The 19,859-nt window shown below is 41.8% G+C and overlaps 1 protein-coding gene across 1 annotated transcript; it reads right to left on the reverse strand.

Annotated features, from left to right (window-relative positions):
- Positions 1 to 254: 254 nt before the first annotated feature.
- TMEM212 (transmembrane protein 212) lies at positions 255 to 18,611 on the reverse strand. Its single transcript, XM_006155053.1, has 4 exons — positions 18,453 to 18,611; positions 7,971 to 8,030; positions 6,427 to 6,750; positions 255 to 1,602 (listed from the first exon to the last, which is right to left on the reverse strand). The coding sequence occupies exons 1-4, from the start codon at positions 18,609 to 18,611 to the stop codon at positions 1,570 to 1,572; spliced, it is 576 nt and encodes a 191-aa protein (XP_006155115.1). The 3' UTR covers positions 255 to 1,569.
- Positions 18,612 to 19,859: the final 1,248 nt, after the last annotated feature.

The following is a 19,859-nucleotide window of genomic DNA, read 5'->3' on the forward strand; positions in this document are numbered from 1 at the left end:
ATTTTTAAGAGAGAGATTTTTGCTACAGGGCACATGAGCTTGCTGGAGAGACAGAGAGACAAAGAGATAGAAATCACCCTCCCCTCTAGACGGAGATAGCCATGCTGCAATCTCCTTTTCTCCGTCCTCTCAGGATTTTGGACACACATGCACACGCACCCAGCGTGAGTTTCACGCTGCCATATCTGGGACTTGAAACACAGATGGCCATGTGGGAGTTCAGAGACATAACCATTAGCCATGTGCTGGTCCTGCGAAAAGGAGGAATTTTTAATAAAATCTTAAAGTATTGCTCATCACTTGCAGAATGTGAGGAATCTAAAAACATAGCTATGAGGTTCATTAAATCTACAATCATTGTGTAAATGTCTGTATCTGGACAAACAGTTCTCTCCTCCTTCTAAGAGCATTGAGTTTTTTCTGAAATTTTGATATGTGGTACACTTATTTCATTGCTGGAGATTGTACCTAGCATAGCTGACATTTCTACATGGTAGCAGAGGGTTTCAGGCTGCGCGTGTGTCCCTGGGCTTGGGGCAGTGGTGTATTTCTTAGCACAGAACATCAGATCCCATCATGTCAGCTGCTCATCCTCACTAATGAAACATGATCTACCGCCATCATGGATTAAGCCGTGTCAAGTCATCCACAAACGCTCACCAAGGAAATTGATCTAGAACTCTTACCCAATTTAGCACTGTTTTTCATGCAAATGGAAAAACTGAAACTGTCCAGAGTGAAACTCTGCCCAGTCTTGTGCAGGGAAGAGAAGTTTTTAAAAAATAAAGCACAGTTCTTCAACTTCATTGGCCAGCAATATTCCTTGGGCGTGTGTTACAAATGAAGATTCTGTGTCTCCAACCCCAGAGTTTTTGACACATGGGACCCTAAACTCGGGTTTAACAAGAACCCAGGGTAAATCTGGCATCCCTTGTCTTCTTGGACAAACACATGAGAGTTGTGTTGGGTCCTATATCTTCCTGAGACATCACACACCAGGAAGTCGTGTTCTGAGCAGCGTGGACAAAGGCAACACTCTGAAGTTAGAGAGCTTTGCTAGTGACCCCAGCTCATTTCTGTCCTCCGCTCATTTTCTCCTTCCCCAGGGACTTTAGGTGTCCCCACTGTTGAGTCTCCATGGAGCTGACTTATCAAGCTCTGAGACTTTTATTTTTTCTTCATTTCTCCCTATCCTCCACCCCACACTCAACCTAAGCATTATGAGTGTCATGCTTAAGGCAATAGTCAGGTGTCTGAGGAACGTCCATGTTGAGGGGTTATGACTGTTACCACGTCAATGTGTGTCTCTCCTAGGCCCATGTTCTTTTTAACAAAGGGCTCTAAAATGTGTGGGATGTTACCATAAGGGAGAAATCTCAAATGCCAAAGTTCAGATGCCCTGGCAGTACCAGGGGAGAGATAATTTTGGTCTCCTTTCCTCTTGGCAGGTCTCCTTGTAAAATCAGCTCTGTTCTTAAGAATGCACAGGATTTCCTTTGCAGACTAATGTAGAAGTTGAAGAGTACAAAGCTGACCACAAAGGCATGAAGAGTGCCAAATTCTTGTATTTCAGCTTTGCGGGTTGGGGTGGATGGGCTCAACCTGGAAAAAAAATGGCTAACATTACTTAAATGCAGTTGACTCTAAAATGATACTAATCCAAATTATATAGCCAGCATGAGCGTTTGCAGTGGGAAATAGCTCTCTCCAGAGTTAGGCTGTTCAGCCAACAGAAGATCAGCTTCTGTCACAGGAATTTAGGATCAAAAATCACCGTGCTCTTCTCCCAGAGAGCCTGCTCCAATGCTCCTGGAGGCCAGAGTCATGCATTTGCCCTGACCAGCAGAGGGGGAGAGCTGTGGAAGTGACACGGATGCTGAGATGAACCTGGCCCGATGAGGATAACACCACTGGTCCAGAACTGGCCCTAGTACTGGTTAGCCGCACAAACTCTTAGCCTCAGTATCCTCTCTGTGAAATGAGGAAGCACACTGGTACATGGTGCGCACTGTATCATCATACCATCAGTATTATTATTAGCCCTCCTAGGGAAGTTAGAAAGCTAAACTTCATGTTGGGGTCCATCGGTCTCTCTGCTTGGGTAGGAGTAGAAATATTGTGAGAATTTCTTTTACGTATTTTCTAGTCACAGAGCATGTATACCTCTTGCAATTCATGGGACAGAAACTAAGGCCTCTTGGGGCTGGCAGGTGGCATGATGGTTAAGGGTGCTGACTCCCACATGGCCAATCATGGTTTGAGTCCCAGACCCAGCGGCTTGCTTTCTCACTTTCTTTTTCTCTCACTCTGTCTCTCTCTGGTCCAAGGCCCGATGAGGATAACACCACTGGTCCAGAACTGGCCCTAGTACTGGTTAGCCGCACAAACTCTTAGCCTCAGTATCCTCTCTGTGAAATGAGGAAGCACACTGGTACATGGTGCGCACTGTATCATCATACCATCAGTATTATTATTAGCCCTCCTAGGGAAGTTAGAAAGCTAAACTTCATGTTGGGGTCCATCGGTCTCTCTGCTTGGGTAGGAGTAGAAATATTGTGAGAATTTCTTTTACGTATTTTCTAGTCACAGAGCATGTATACCTCTTGCAATTCATGGGACAGAAACTAAGGCCTCTTGGGGCTGGCAGGTGGCATGATGGTTAAGGGTGCTGACTCCCACATGGCCAATCATGGTTTGAGTCCCAGACCCAGCGGCTTGCTTTCTCACTTTCTTTTTCTCTCACTCTGTCTCTCTCTGGTCCAATTAAAATAAATAAATAAATGTTAAAATAATTTTTGTAAAGAAGCTAAAGTTTCTGTATTTTCCTAATATTAAAATATTAATAAATTGATTGTTGCCACAATCAGCTTCTTCAAAATCACTTAGAATTTGTCTCTGTTAGTATTATTTTATTGTGTTAAATCGAACTGATTAAAAAAAAAACTATCAACTTTAACATCGTAAACTGCAAAATGACATTGCAAAGCATTACAAACTTTTGCTTTAAAATTCAAGGTTGGTTTCTGTTAACATATATTTTCTCAGGGAGAAAAAATATGTCCTTACAGCCTCTTGAACTTAGAACAAGGTAAGGAGATGCACATTCATTTTTCATAAAAAGTTCAGTGTTTCTTATCATTTTATTCTCCTTTAATATTTTTTCTGGCCTCATCAAGTATAACTGACAAATGATATAGTATAAATTCAAGGTATATAGTATGATGCTTTGATACATGAAGATAGTATAAAATGTTTACAACGCATCTGTGTTCCTGTTGCAAGAACATTTAATACATACTGTCTTAGCAAATGGCAATTATGCAGCATATTGTTAGCTATCATGCTACACAGTACAGCCTAAGAACTTACTTATTTTATAACTGAAACTTTGCGACCTTTGACCAATGTCTCCATCCCATAGCAACAACTGTACTACTCATGGTTTCTATGAATTTAGCTTTTTTGGAGTCTATGTATAAGTGAGATAATACAGTATTTGTCTTTTTCAGTCCAATTTATTTCATTTAGCATAATACCCTCAATTGTCATCCATGTTGTTGCAAAAGGCAGAATTTTCTTCATTTTTAAGACTGAGTAATATTTCAGTGTGTATATATATACCACGTCTTACTAATCAATTAATCTATCAGCAGACACTAGTTATGTCCACCTCTTGGCTATTGTGAATAATATTGCAGTGAACCTGGGAGTACAACTGTCTCTTCAATATATGTTTTTATTTCCTTCAGATATATACCTAAAAGTGGAATTGTTAGTGTATGGTATTATAGTTTTCTTTTCAATTTTTAAAAATACCTTCCTACTGGGACCAGCAGATGGCACAATGGTTGTATTGCTGGACTCCCACATGGCCAACCATAGTTTAAGTCCCAAACCCGGTGACTTGAAACTCATGCTGGGCCCAGGTGCATGTGGGCCCAAAATCTCGAGAGGAAAATGGAAGAGAAGGGATTTTAGTATGGCCATCACCTCTGGGGGGGCAGGGGGGGAGTGATTTCTCACTTTTTGTCTCTCCAGCAAGAACAAGCACCCTGTAACAAAAATCTCTAAAAAACAAACCCAAAACACTCCACACTGTTTTCAGTAATGGCCATACCAATTTACATTTTTCACCAAAAGTGCACAAGAGTTCTTTCCTCACATTCTCACTAACATCTATTATCTCATATCTTTTTGATAATAACCATTTTAACAGGCATAAAGAGATGTCACACTGTAGTTTTGATTTACATTCCACTGATGAAGTTGAGCACCTTTTCATGTGCCTTTCAGTCCATTTGTATTCTTCTTTGAAAAAATTTCTGTTCAGGTACTTCGCCCATTTTTAAATCAAGCTATTGGCTTTTGCTATTGAGTTGTACAAGTTCCTTATATTTTGGATATTTACTACTTAATGGGCACATGGTTTGTAAATATTTTCTCTCATTCCATAGGCTGTACTTCACTTTGTTGATTGCTCATTTTTCTGAGCAGAAACTTTTTAGTTTGATATAGTCTCATATGCTTATTTTTGGCTTTGTTACTTATGCTTTTATTTATTTATTTATTTATTTTGAGAGGTTTTCGCTATAGGGTGCATGCGCTCACCAGACAGACAGAGAGAGACAGAGAGACAGAAAGCGAGAAATCACCCCCCAGGGGGGATATGTCAGGGAGCTTTTTGCCTGTTTCTTTCTAATAGTTTTAAAGCTTCAGGTTTTACATTTGAATCGTTTATCCATTTCAAGTTAATTTTGATGAGTAGGATAGAGGTCCAATTTTATTCTTTTGCATGTGGGTATACAGTTTTTCCAACAACATTTACTGTAGAGACAATCCTTTTCTTATCTTGTATTCCTGGTTCCCTTCTCAAATATATGTGTGGGTATATATCTGGACTGTATTCTGTTCCATTGGCCTACTATCTTTTTTTTAATGCCAGTACATAATGTTTTGATTACTATAGCTTTGGGATATAATTGGAAATCAGGAACAGTGATGTCTCCAGCTTTGTTCTTACTCAAGAATTCTTGGACTATCTATGATCTTTCGTGGATGCATAAAAACTTTAGACTGATTTTCCTGTATCTGTGAAAAATGCCACTGGCATTTTGACAGAGATCATACTGAATCTATAGATTATTTTGCATAATAAGGACATTTTGACAATATTAATTCATCTGATTAGTAAACATAGTATATGTTCCTATGTATTGATACTTGAATTTCTTTCTTAAAAAAGTTTATCCATTTACTTGTTCCATAGGAGAGAGAAACAGAGAGAGAAAAGAGGAGATAAAGATCCACCCCAGTCCCAGACAGCCTGAATCAGTTATGTGTTCATGAACCAGGCATGCTCAAGTGAGTCCTGGAAAGTGAAATGCAGGAGACTTCGATACTGATCCAGTTATGTTACCACCATACCTGGCCCTCTCTTCATTTAAAAAAAAAAAAGCATCTTTTAGTTTTCAGTGTATATACAACTTAGCTAAATTTATTAAATATTTTGTTCTTCTTGATGTTATTATAAATAGGATTTTTCAAAAAATTATTTCCCAAATTCTTGTTATTAGTATATGGAAATACAACTGATTTTTTTTTTTATTTTGACTTCGTATCCTTCAACTTTACTGAATTTGCTGTTAGTTCAAACAGCGTTTTTGGTATTATGTATGTGTGTGTGTGTATGTGTGTGTATTTAGAATATATATATACATATATATGTATATATGTATGTATTTAGAGAGATTTTTGCTTTTTTTGCTGTAGGGCATGTGTGCTTGCTGAAGAGACAGAAAGACAGAAAGTGAGAAATCACCCCCCAGGAAGGATGGCCATGCTGCAATCCCTTTTCCATTCTCCTCTTGGTATTTTGGGCATGCATGCACACAGGCCTGGCATGAGTTTTAAGCCACCAGCTCCAGGACTGAAATCATGGTCAACTATGTGGGAGTCCAGTGATGTAACCATTAGGCTATCTCCTGGTCCCTTTTTAGTAGTTTTAAGGATTTTCTATATACATGATTATATCTGTAAACAAACCATTTTACTTCTTGTTTTTATGGCTTTTATGTTTTTTTTTTTTCTCCCCTAATTACTCTGGCCAGGACTTCCAGTATTATGTTGAATGGAAATGGTGAGAGTGAGCAATCTTGTCAAACTCCTATAAATAATTTTTTGAATAGGAGTTTGGGATACAAGTTGCCTGGTGCTACCTACAGCCATACCTTTGGTTATCATATCAATATATTTCCATTTATCCATTCGAGAATAATGATGGGGCACGTATTATATGACAGACGTTGGACGGTATGGCCACACAGTGTACAACAGTAGATAACAGTGAGGAGTTTATCTGCATTCCAGGCCTTCTATTTTTGCATTCATGCTAGAACAAGAACCAGCTTCCCCTGTGTTGGAACTTACGTTTATGTGTCCATTCTGGATAAGCCTTAGGGAAAGCTTGACAAACACCGTCAGAGCCACACAGAGCAGGGCAAAGCTCAGGCACAGGTCCAGGACTTGGAGTGCCAAGTGGTACTCTTCATAGTGCGGTGGGTCCACACAGACAGAGGGGAATTTTGTGTATGGAAAAGGAAAGGCAACTGCATAGCCAAGGTAATTGGTCCCCGTAATTCCTGAAAATGAGTAGAAGCAGTATGGGCCAAGGAGCGCAGATTCCAAGGCAATTACAAAATGCAGTGGGCATCCCATAGTGCTCAGAATCACAAAGGTGAAACCCGCTTCCCACTGAAAATAAAGCAGAAACAAATCGTTACTTCAGGGACAGATACTTCCAAAACTTTGGAATATGAAGAAAGATAAGCATGGTCTATGTGTTTCCCACTGGGAAAAGAAGTGGAGATGGGTTACAGTCTTCTCTTTAGGCTCTTGTATTCTCATCTCCAATCTATACCGCAGGGAAATAACGTATCAGGCAACTGGGGTAAAAATGAAATCAACTCATTTCAATAAACATTTACTCATATGTCTCCCACCACATGCAGAGAACTGACCTGGACTGGACCAAATAAAAATGATTAAGCAGAATCCACACCCTAGGACCTTTCTTTTCAGGGTGCGATCCACGGTCCACTAGCACTGACGTCCCCTGCAAGCCTAGCAGAAATGTATACTCTTAGGCCTTAGCCAGATCTACTGAGTCAAAATCTGCATTAAAACCAGTTCCTCAAGTGATTTATGTATATATTAAAGTGTGAGAAGCACCACCTTAGCCATGAGAAGAAAGTCTATAATTGGTTAAGTTCGGTTTTCTGTATTATAGAATTAGTTGGCTCTATACTGTTTCGATATAAGATGCCATAGACCTTTCTGCCTTTTGTAGATGGAGAGCTAAGTGATGGAATGAGAAAAGACCTTGGCTTCAGTTGAGACTTAAGCCTGTATTTTTATTTTTATTTTTATTTTTTGGAGAGGTTTTTGCCATAGGGCACATGCGCCCGCCAGAAAGATAGAGAGAGACAGAGAGACAGAAAGCGAGAAATCACCCTCTAGGGTGGATGGCCACTCCGCAATCCCTTCTCCTCCATTCTCCTCTCGGGATCTTGGGCACGCATGCACACGCGCCCAGTGTGCGTTTAAGTCACCAGGTCTGGGACTCAAACTGCGGTCGACTACATGGGAGTCCCATGACATAGTCATTACTCTAACTGCTGGTCCCTTAAACCTGTATTATTGAAAGCAGAGGAAATTTTATTCATGAAATTTAGTAGAATTAACAATGGCTTTTTCTTCCTCAAATACAATAGTAATCAGAGGAATTTGTAGGGAATCTTTAGTGAGAGATCAGATAAAATGTATTTCTTTAAAACAGCTTACTCTTGAGACCCATCACAGTAAGTCATCAATTAGGTCAGGGTCAGTGATCATTGAAAATCATGCTCACTCTTACCTATCCTTTATTTCTCCCTCAAACCCACTTTCCCAGCCCGCTCAGTGCCTCTATTTACCAGGGATCTCTGTGTCCACTCCTTACAAGCCAGTAGCAGCAGCCCACCAGCCGTGCTGGCCTGTGAAAAGAAAAGGAAACCATGACGTCTATGACGGAAGGTAGCCCTGGAAGGGGCTCGGTTGTCTCACAGGTTGACAACTTTATCATGAACTAGAAAGAACAGCGAATGGCTACCTGGATTTACAGCTCTGATCTCCTCCTCATCCATGGAAGAGACTGATGGCAATGAGGAAAATAAGCCATTAGTGTCAGAAAGGCGTGATTCACTTAAGCTTGTGTTTGGATTCTCTTGGTTGCCTTTGTCATCACGATGATAAGCTCAGCTACCGTAAGGTGTCGCTGTAATAGAAACCTGACTTTATAACCCTTGCCATATGTTCCGTGTTGATTCCTGTCTGCTGTGCATCTTTCTCACAAATTGCTAACATTGTAAATGGGAGACACAGAATGGAAATGCGTCGCAGAACCCTGAAAACCCTCCCAGTGGTGGTATTATCTCTATTTGCTTTCTTTCGAGATTCTACAGTCTCGGCCTGCTGTTGGGACACAAATACATGACCCTGTTTCTCAAGTGACAATTATCATTAGAATGAATACATCACGTGACAGTTATTGTTCAGGGTGCAGGGGTGTCCAGCTTTTCCAGGGAGAGTTCTTTCTAGTGTTCGTTGAAGGAAAAAGACCCAAAGTGCAGAATGAAAGTAGTTCAACAAAGGAGGCCATGGTGTCACTAGAACTGAGCCATAGATAATGAGGACGCAAGACCTCGGGGCTCGCTGACTCTCACCTGGTCTGATGAAGGAGACCTTTGTGGTTACGGAGGCTGGAAGTTGCTTGCTCCCCATCCACGTGAGTCATTTGCTCTTAGTCAAGAAACGTTTTGAAATTGAGAGCAAAAACCAGGAATAGATGAGCTTAAGACGTAGAATGGAGACAGGTCTAAAAATAGTATGATTTTGGTTTTTGATAGAGAAATAAATATGATCGTATGTATAGAATCAACAAATTCATGGCAAAAAAATAAAAATAAAAATAAAAAATCAGTGCTTTTTGCCCAATATGGCTTTGTGGTATGTGCTTTCGTAGCTCAGGGTCTGGCATATTTATTGTTTTGAGACTTAGCTTTTCATTTTCTGGCAGATTTTATTTTGAAAGTTGGATTCAAGGAATTTGAGAGAGGGAAAACACACACACACACACACACCACACACACACCACACACACACATGCACGTACACACATATACACATATGAAGTCACACCAAACTTCTTATGCAGCTTAATCTGAAATTTCTGACTTGGCATCACCATACCATAAAACTCCCATGGATAAAAACTGAACCATCTGTAGTTAAAAGAGGTTCCTGTCTTGATTTTGTGAGGGGAAAGTTTCCAAGGGACCCTATGGAGGTTAGACCATAAATAGTGCAACCGAACAGGAGAATTATTGACAGCAGCTATTAACGCTGCAGCCGTGGAGTGAGCCTGGGCTGGTCTCCGCTATAAGAGACATCCATCAATTCACACATCACGCCTCTGCCCCTCATCGAGAGAAACATGAAGGCAGGATAAAAGCGAAGGAGCTGGGGTCCACACCCTCTTCTGATTGTGCTCTGAGTAGACAGCCGCCATTATCAGATGCCTAGATTCCAGGCTGCCCTCACCACTCTGGCTTGAGTTGGTTCTTTCCTTTCAGAAGTTGAAAACTGCTGTAGAACTGCAGTTGCCTGTGATTTCTATGGTAACTGCCAGCCTGAATTTTGCTTTGTTTACACAAAACTTGGAAAAAGATCTTCCATGGTGCAGGCTGAGTATGAATGCAGTTCAGTGACTGATTAACCCACCCCGTGGACGGGCTGGCAGCTCAAGGGTTGAGCACACCCAACTTTACGGTGCCCACCCTGTGCTCAGGGCAGAGTTAGAGTGGGGGGTAGTTCCCCTAAGAGTCACAACCTTCCCCTTTTCTTTCTTCTGCTAGTTTTGTTTATTTTGTACATTTTATTTTTAGATAGGGACGGACAAAGAAGTTTTTATTTTTAGTTTTTTAGATGTTTGCCACAGAGCATTATGCGCTCGCTGGAGGAAGAGACACACAGCGAGAAAGAGAGCAACAAAAATCACCCCTGTCCCCACAAGGAGAGAGCCTCGCCACGATCCCTTCTCCTCTGTTGTCCTCCCAGGAGTTTGGGCACTCAGGCACATGCACCTGGTGTGGCTTCCCAGCCTGCCAGGTCTTGGACTCAAACTGCAGTCGGCCCTGTGGGAACAGCACCTTAAGCACCTCAGCACGCCACCACCTGCTGGCCAGGAAAATAATTTTTTTTCTAATTGTTTTCGATTTTTGCCATAGAGTGTGTGCACTCGCCAGAGAGAGACAGACAGGGAAAGTGAGTAGTCACACCCGGGGGGATAGACACACTGCAATGCCTTCTCCTCTGTTCTCCCCTCGGGACTTGGAGCACACACGTGCACCTGGACTTGAATCGTGGCTGACCAAGTAGGAATGCAGTGCCTTAACCGCCATGCTACCTGCTGGCCCCAAGAAAATAATTTTTAGAAAAGATTATTATTATTATTTGCTATAGGGTGCATATGTTTGCTAGAGAGACAGAGAGACAAAGAGAGGGAAAGTGAAAGGCACCTTCCAACAGGGGCTACAATCCCTTCTCTTTCTCCTCCATTCTTCTCCCAGAGTTTTGGGCATAGGCACTCACCATTTTTATGTCCAGGACTCAGACTCGACAGTTGAACATGTGGGATCCTTCTGCCTTAACCACCATGCCACTGGCTGGCCATAAACAAAGGGATTTGAAGGTGGGGAACACAAGAGGAAGAAATATATGAGAGAGGGGTGTCTGAGAGGTGGAACTTGGGCAGAGGCACATAGCCACGTTGTGAGGAAGGACAAAGTGCAGGATGTGCCTTGCACTGAGGGGAAGAAGTCCCAAGCTTGCCCTCTCTGCTCAGCTCTTCATATGCTATTGACTGGGACCAGCAGATGGCATAATGATTATGTCACTGGACTCCCACGTAGTCAACCGTGGTTCATAGTGCCAGACCTGGTGGCTTAAAACTCACGTCGGGTGCGTGTGTGAGTGCCCAAAATCCCAAGAGGAGAATGGAGGAGAAGGGGTTGCAGTGTGGCCATCCCCCCCAGGGGATGATTACTTGTTTTGTGTTTCTCTGTCTCTGTCTCTCTGGAGAGCACATGTGCCCTTAGAGCAAAAATCTTCCTCTTAAAAAAAATAATGCTGTTGACTTGTGCTTTCTGGGACATTCCTTGGTTTTTACAACAATTTCTGCTGCTCTTTAATTGCAAGATAATTGTGAGACCTCCCGCTAAATCTTTCAATTGCCTAAGTAAAGGATGCAGTTCCCAGAAGCGAATGAATTGAAGGAAGCAAAAGCAGTCACAACAGAAATAGAAACGTTAAGAGACATCATAGTAACATGGGATACTTTATTCACTCATAAGCATCTATTGTGCTTATCTATCTGGCTCTCCTACAAACAAGAGGTGGGACAGGCATGCCACAGATAAAATCACAGCAATCGTTAGCAAGACTGAGTGTTCAGTCCATGCCAGGCACGATGCTGCACACTTCACATGTGCTACTTAGCCGAGTTGTGACCCTTTCGTGCAGCCTCCCACTTTTTAAATAAGGCACGAAGAGGCTCAATAAGGTAAGCTCACCAAATAACAACTGCACAGATGTCTCCACTGTGCAGGAGGACGCACAGCTCCAGTGTGAAAACAGCCCACAGACAACAATGTCCACAAAATAGGCGAGAAGAATGAGCACTTTTCTACATGAGCTCAGTGATGAGATACCACTTCCAGGAGAGAAACGGATGGTGAAGGCACCATGGGGAAGCAGGATCTGAAGTGGGTTTGAAAGATGCATGGTTTCCGGTGGAGGTGACAGTGGCCCTTATTATATGTGCATTAGGCTAATATTCTGCACTTCTTTCTTATTCTAATCTTCTGTTCTATTCTATTCTATTCTAGTCTATATTCTATTCTATTCTATTCTATATTCTATTCTATTCTACTCTGAATGTTTCTAGCTAAGAAACAGATTTTATAATCCACTAATGGCAGATTCATACAGTTTAGCTATCGAGGTTACCTGAGCAGGAGTGGGAAATAGGAAGGGGGTGCATGGAGAGAAGAAGGAGGACAGACTGCACTGGGGTACACCTCACGGGGAAGGTCAGTGACCAAGCAAGTGACTGGAGTGGGGCTGGAGGGGGTGGCTAGGGCACTGCTCCCCAAAGGGCAGTGCTAGGATTAGCCACGGGTTACCCCCTGGCAACTCCTCCAACAGGCAGACTCCCAGCCTGCACTCCAGACCTACTGAATTAAAACCTGCATTTCAACCAGAGCCCCTGGTGGTGATCTGCATGTACTTTAGAGAACACTTTAGAGGGAAGGACAGAATCAGAAGTTACTCTAAGGCCTGAAACCGAGTTCCTAAGACAATGACAGGAAAGTTGGAGATGAACCAAATGGTTTTTGTGACAAGATTATTTTATTTTTAGATAATTTGATCTTAAAAAAGCTTAGGATATCTAAATGGAAAATTGACAGAATTACTAGCCCGTGTGTCGATACAAAAGAGGGGATTTATTGGGGGAATCAGTTCACACAATTATGGCCACTGAGAAGTCCCACAGCAGGCCACCTGCAAGCTGGGGATTCTGGGCTACTGGGTGCTGGAAGCTGGATCAGTTCGAGTCCAAAAGCCTCAGAGGCAAGGAAGCTGATGATTAACTCATGGACTGAGGCTGAAAGCTGAGAAAACAGGGGGTGGGCATTGGTGTCAATCCTGAAGTCCAGAGGCAGACGAGCTTTGAGTTCTGATGTCTGAGGTAACAAAAGTCTATCGTGTACTGTCTCAAAAAAGACGCAATTGTCTTCTGGTCTTTGGCCCTTATTCTCTGCTGGCCCTCATGGATTGGTTTGTGCCCACCCACTTTGGTTAATCCCTTCTGGAAACAGACACCCAGAATGCTGCTTTTCTACAGTAGATACTCCTGAGTCAGTCAGGTTGATACCCCAAACTCTCCATCACCAGCAGTTAGGCAAGAATCCCCTGCTTTGTATCTGATCAGATATGATCACCCTTGGGATCTAGTTGGGTGCCTCATCTTCTGCTATCACCCAGAGCCTAGCTTGTTTGCCTCCTCAGTGAGTTGAGCCAGAATCCCTTTACTCCTGATGTCTCCCCTTAGTAATTTCCACTCACTGACCCCTGCCCTGCTCTTTAGTTGTAAATTCCCACCTGCCCACTATGTTTAGATTTGACCCCAGTCATGTACTCAGATCCCCGTTTCCCTACCACAATAGTCCTGAAAAACTCATCTTTATTGCTCTGAGTACTGTACAGCTCTGTTGGTTTTTGTTTTCTCTTTTAATTCTTCTTTTTTTTTTTGGAGAGGTTTTTGCTATAAGGTGCATGCGCTCACCAGAAAGACAGGGAGAGACAGAGAGACAGAAAGCGAGAAATTGCCCCCCAGGGGAAATGACCATGCCGCAGTCCCTTCTCCTCCATTCTCCTCTCAGGATCTTGGGCACGCACGCACACACGCCCGGCATGAGTTTAAGCCACCAGGTCTGGGACTCGAACTGTGGTCAACTACATGGGAGTCCAGTGACACAGCCATTATGCCAACTGCTGGTCCCACAGCTGTTTTTTTCTCTTTTTTTTTCCACACCATCAGGCGTTGGAAGTCCAACCACTGAAGCGGTAGTAGACAAGCCTTCTGTCTAACAGTTGAAGAAATAGGGAGGCCAGCATGGCTACATCTAGCCCTGACCTTTCTCCCAAATTCCTGTCTCTAAGCAGATTCTGGATGGGGCAATGTTTAGCATTGGCCCTCGCAGGACTCTGCAGGCCTCAGGTCTTGTGTTTCAGCTCTCTTCGTCAGAGCCTGAGCTACCAGCCACATTTCCCAGGATTAATAGAGCTCAGTCCTTGAGGTACCATGATCCCCTTGCTACATACTCTCTAGCAGCTGATGTCTTTAAATAACCTAGCTCAGAAATTCTAGGAAAACGACCTGTCACGTGACTGTCAGCATGCAGCTCGGAGAGTCTGAGGACCAATATTTGTGAAGTACTTAGGAAGTCCTGAGCGAAAGACACTGAACAAATAGAAAGTACTGCATCACGTGGGAAAATGTATTGCTTACAAGTCTCAAAAGAAATATGGAGTCATCTGCAAAAGGAAATATGAGTATGATTGATATGTACAAATTATCTTTTCACCAGAGGAAGACATTCTTTGGAGGCAGGTTAAGACGTGATTGGCCAGGGAGGTTGTAGAATGAGTCAGAGACCTTTGAAGTTGACCCTGATCAGACAGAACTGTGGTTTAGTAGGAAACTCACTAGGAAAAAAAGAAAATCAAGTCGATCCAAATTTAGACGTTATTGAAAGAATGAGCATTCTTATTGCTTCCCTTCTCGTGAGGATTCTTTTTCTGCTTTAGTCTAAATACCAGCTTGACCTTGAGTCCTTGCAACCTAACCGGAGTTCAACAATACCAGAAATTCTGTATCCCTAGACTGGAGAGCATAGAATTTATTCATTCATTCAACAGTATTTATTAAACACATCATCTGTGATCCTCTCTATTCCAGGTTCTGAATGTACAACAGTAAAAAAACTAGGAAGAAAATTCCTGTCCTTGTATAATACACACTTGGTGGATGGGAAAGAATTAAACCAATAATATTATAAGATTATATAGCATCTTAGATGGTGTTAAGAACTATGGGGGAATAGAACAGGTATGAGAGACTGGGAAGGCCAGTTTGGGGCAGAGGTTTGCAATCTTAAATAGGGAAGGGACCAGCAGATGTCATAATGGTTACATTGCTGAACTCCCACGTAGTTGACTGCTGTTTGAGTTCTGAACCTGGCTGCTTAAAACTCATGCTGGGTGCATGTGCGTGTGTGCCCAAAATCCTGAGAGGAGAATGGAGGAGAAGGGATTGTGGCATGGCCATCCCTCCAGGAGTTATTTCTTGCTTTCTGTCTCTTCAGCAAGTATGCATGCCCTATGACAAAAATCTTTCGGACTAATATATGTGTGTGTGTGTGTGTGTGTGTGTGTATGTATTAATAAAGGAAATCATCAGTGAGAAAGTGATGTCTGATCAAGAGTCAAACTGATCCTTTGAGTCAAGTTCAGGAGAAGGCTTCGGCTAAAGAGCTGGCAATGCGAAGACCCTGAAGCAGAACACACCTTGGCATGTTTGAAAAATATCAAGGGGCCATTGTGACGGGAGAGAAATGAGCTAAGGAAGAGTGGTAGAAGAGTTCCAGGACATAACAAGATGGGAACTCAGCAGGTCTTTAGGGCATGGGAGAGGACAATGAAATGGATGGGAAGGGATCAAGAACCATGGGTTTGCTCAGAGAGTAAGGCCCAGATGGAATGCCTGGTACTAACTAGCATTTGAGTGGGGCTTCAAAATGGGCAAACTCTTCATTATACAGTCTTTACTCAAACAGTGTTAATTCTCACTGATCATCTCCCACTGATTTACACACGCAGGCTCTCTTGATGTGTCAAATCTCCCATTTTATACGTAAAGATAATGGCACACTGGCTGACTGAGGGTCCTGTTTTTGATCACCTGCCAAGAACATCAATGTCAGGACTTGAACACAAGCCCATCTCTCCAAGTTCTGAGTCTATGACTCTCCTTTGCCAGGCTGCCATCCTAGAAATCAATAGCTGCCAACAGGCTATGTACTGGAGACACACCAACCTGTTTCTCTGGGCCTAATTGCCAAGATAGATGTCAGGCCTAGAAAAAGCCTGCATTCAATAGCCTGTCATCTTAATAAAAATCGCCAGTCATTATTGAGTGTATTATGATGTACCCTGTACGGACAGGCAAAGAGCTCTAAGAGTAAGAGGAAAGGTTTTGTTAAACTCTGGGTCATTCATGAAATCAGAATTCAAAAACAAATGGAATAGAAAATACACATTTCACATAAAGGGTTAAGCTTTGTTTTGTGAAACTTTTGTGATATGTATATAGATATGTATATATAGGTATTTATTTACCTAGAAAGAAATATGGAGATGTATTTATGTACATTCCAGGTCTTCATGCAAAGCATACTCTGACTCACCCGCAAACAGTTTGGAAGTCTAAACCAGTGTAGCTGCTATTTCTGCATTCCTGTAGAAATGTAATAAACGTATTTTTTTTGAATGTATAGTTTAGGGTAGGAATTGGGGAAGAGAAAGGAAGATTGGTACTGGGGTGGTAGATATTAAAAAATGTTCTAAAAAATAAAAAAAGGAAGAAAGGTCCACCCAGTGGTTTCCTTCTTCAGTCTTCCCTCCCTCATCCTACTTTTCTCCAGCATTAAATTCCACTAAACAGAGTTCTTTAAGATCAAGACCTTGTTTTATCCTTCATGTAACTTAAGAACATGCTATGCTATTAATGAATATTTAATAAATACATTAAAAATTACATTTCTGGACCAGCTGGTAGCATGGTGGTTGAAGAACTATCAGCATGGAAAACTGTACTTGTGTACACATGCCCCAAATCCCAAGAAGTGAGTAGAGGAGAGGGATTGTGGCATGGCCATCCCCCGGGGTGTGATTTTTCACTTTCCCTCTCTCTACCTGTGTCTGTCTCTCTCTGGTGAACACATACACTCTTTAGCAAAAACTAAAACATAAAATAAAATTATATTCCTTGGAGTCTTGCATTTTGGTGGTATCCCACTCAAAGTTAATTATTTAAAGATTTAAGATGTCATCTTCCCTAAGAATGACATTTTAACAGAAAATTCCTTAAGATCAAAAAGCATCAAAAATCGAGTCTCTAAGGGTGACTGGAATCAATGAGAGGATTTGTTGAGGTGGGCCATCAGAACCCCACCTGCGCCACGTCACCCTGGGACTCACTCACTCCCCAGGCTGCGTGTGCTCATTTCTGTGGCCGTGGCTGGGTCAGGCCGACAGTTCTCTGTGCAGTCACGTGGGGAGAAGACAGTGAGGGCCTCCGTGGCACCCAGCCTAGTACTCGGCCCACACTCACTCTCTCAGTGAACTCCAAGATCGGTGAAGACTCACCTTACATCTGGTGTTACTTTGTTCACACAGTTACATGAAAAGCAAAAGGTGGGAGAACAAAGGTTTGGGAGTGTCAAATTTTGGGGTGCTATAGACGCACTTGAGTGTTTCTAATGAAAGTGTTAGTTTGAAGAGTATTTTGCCTTGTTCTTCACTTTAAAACTATGTTTCATGGTTTACTTTTTTGTAAATTCAGTATTCACATCTCAAAAGATAAATTCTAATGTCTCTGAATATCAAGGTAAAAGGAATAAAATGGGACCAGCAGTTAATGTAACGGCTATGTCACTGGACTCCCATGTAGTCGACCGCGGTTCGAGTTCCAGACCTGGAGACTTAAACTCACACCAGGCACGTGTGCGTGTGTGCCCAAGATCCTTAGAGGAGAATGGAGGAGAGGGGACTGTGGCATGGCCATCCACCCTGGGGGTTGATTTCTCATTTTCTGTCTCTTTGTTTCTCTCTGTCATTCTGGCAAGCGCATGCACCCTATAGGAAAAACCTCTCAACACCCAGCCTAGTACTCGGCCCACACTCACTCTCTCAGTGAACTCCAAGATCGGTGAAGACTCACCTTACATCTGGTGTTACTTTGTTCACACAGTTACATGAAAAGCAAAAGGTGGGAGAACAAAGGTTTGGGAGTGTCAAATTTTGGGGTGCTATAGACGCACTTGAGTGTTTCTAATGAAAGTGTTAGTTTGAAGAGTATTTTGCCTTGTTCTTCACTTTAAAACTATGTTTCATGGTTTACTTTTTTGTAAATTCAGTATTCACATCTCAAAAGATAAATTCTAATGTCTCTGAATATCAAGGTAAAAGGAATAAAATGGGACCAGCAGTTAATGTAACGGCTATGTCACTGGACTCCCATGTAGTCGACCGCGGTTCGAGTTCCAGACCTGGAGACTTAAACTCACACCAGGCACGTGTGCGTGTGTGCCCAAGATCCTTAGAGGAGAATGGAGGAGAGGGGACTGTGGCATGGCCATCCACCCTGGGGGTTGATTTCTCATTTTCTGTCTCTTTGTTTCTCTCTGTCATTCTGGCAAGCGCATGCACCCTATAGGAAAAACCTCTCAAAAAAAAAAAAAAAAAAGGATTAAAATGAAATAATATTTTGAAGAATTTCTTGAACAGCATTTGATTATAATAATATGATATACATGCATATATGATAAAATATTATTTAAAAAGTTCTATATTTAAAATACAACAGAAATGTTTAAAGGTGAATTCTTATTTTCTGTAGAATTTCACCTTCTTTGGATTATTGGAAATTTTTAAAAGAACATGGTATTCTCTTTCTTTTTTTCCCTCCCACTTTCCTTAATTCTCTCAATATATTTAATAAAATATTTTCCTACCAAAGCTCCATTCCAGATGGGACAAGCAATCCAAACGCTCCATCCAGCGAACCAAAGCTTGTATGAGAAGACAGGAAAGAAAGCCATCACTCCAGAGGATATGCTGAGACTCCCCAGGACCACAAGAAGCCAGCCAGCAGCCTGGTACAAGCCCTTCATTTTCCTGTGACTTGGTTATCCTTGAAAATGTTTGGTTACCAAAACAGGAGGGTAGGAAAGGCCTCAATAAACAGAAGTTTCTTAGAAACAGTAGCCATGCTACATGTAGACTATTGATCTTGGATATAAGATTCCATTTGCTTCACCAAAGATGAAATGTAATAAGCTAATCCCGGGCAAAAGCTTGCCACAATCCATTCGATGCTAGTTGATTTCAGCGGGAGAGGGAAAAATCGTTCCTTGTTTTGGAGCTGTTGCCTTGATTCCCTTCATTCTGCCCTGTCCCAGGGAGTGACCACTTCCTGGCTTAATCAGATTCAAAGGCTTGCTGACTGCCCTAATTGTTTCTCAGCTCAACCTGCCTGGTCGTTCCAAGCATAAAACCAACATCCTTCGTGCACGATAGATCCACATTCCCGGCACAATTTCCCACAAAACAGAGTAAAAATAAGCAGTCTGATGACTTTTCACTGCATATAATTTAAACAATTTAAAGCCAAAACAAGACCCTCATCTCTTCCCAAAGTTTAATTCTACTATAATTATTTTGGAAGTTTTGAGGATTTTTTAAAAAGAATAGATTCTCCCTCCAACAGAGTTATGTTTCTTTATGGAGTTCCACCTTGTTTCAGTAAACTTGCTCCACCTTACTCTGTTACTAATTCATTGCTCAAATAAAGTGCAAAAATGGAAATGTACACAGTTATAAAATAAACTTTGAGGAGCAATTTATTATTCGGATAAAACACTGATCATTATTTGTTCGCGAATCATCATTTTAATTGGAGATTCTTAGTGCACTTAGGTGACAGCAAAAGTTCATTTTTAAATTTTTCTTGTATTTGGGAAAGTGGTATGTGTTTGCTTTTGACTGAAAGGATCTTTTGAATGTCTCTTTTATGATATTATCTTGAAAACACAGACAAGTTTCTGAATAATTTTCTTATTTAATATTAATACCTTTTTACTTAAATAAAATGGTGAAAAAGGGTTTTATAGATGAAAATATAGTGCTGTAAGAGGTGGACTCTGATTCCCCTTCCATTCCCAGCCAGGTGTCCTTGGGCAACGGCCAATTACTCAAGGTTTCTAGGCCTCTTTCTTCCTATAAAAAACGGGAATAAAATTAGCATTCCTCTCTAGGTGGTTGGTTGAGAGAATTAAATGGGCTAATACATGTAATTGCTTAGCAAATATATTCATGTATCCCTGTTATTATATTGGGACGTTTCATCTTTGGAGTTCTTT

The sequence above is a fragment of the Tupaia chinensis genome, unplaced genomic scaffold, assembly GCF_000334495.1.
Source record: "Tupaia chinensis unplaced genomic scaffold, TupChi_1.0 Scaffold000430_1, whole genome shotgun sequence".
Lineage (NCBI taxonomy): Eukaryota > Metazoa > Chordata > Mammalia > Scandentia > Tupaiidae > Tupaia > Tupaia belangeri.

Coding starts and splice junctions, on each gene's coding strand:
- TMEM212 (XM_006155053.1), bottom strand. CDS start 18,611: ATGAAGGGCTTGTACCAGGCTGCTGGCTGGCTTCTTGTGGTCCTGGGG. Junction 8,031..18,452: donor CCATCTGGAATGGAGCTTTG/GTAGGAAAATAT, acceptor TTCTTTTCACAG/GCCAGCACGGCTGGTGGGCT. Junction 6,751..7,970: donor AGTGGACACAGAGATCCCTG/GTAAATAGAGGC, acceptor CTTTATTTTCAG/TGGGAAGCGGGTTTCACCTT.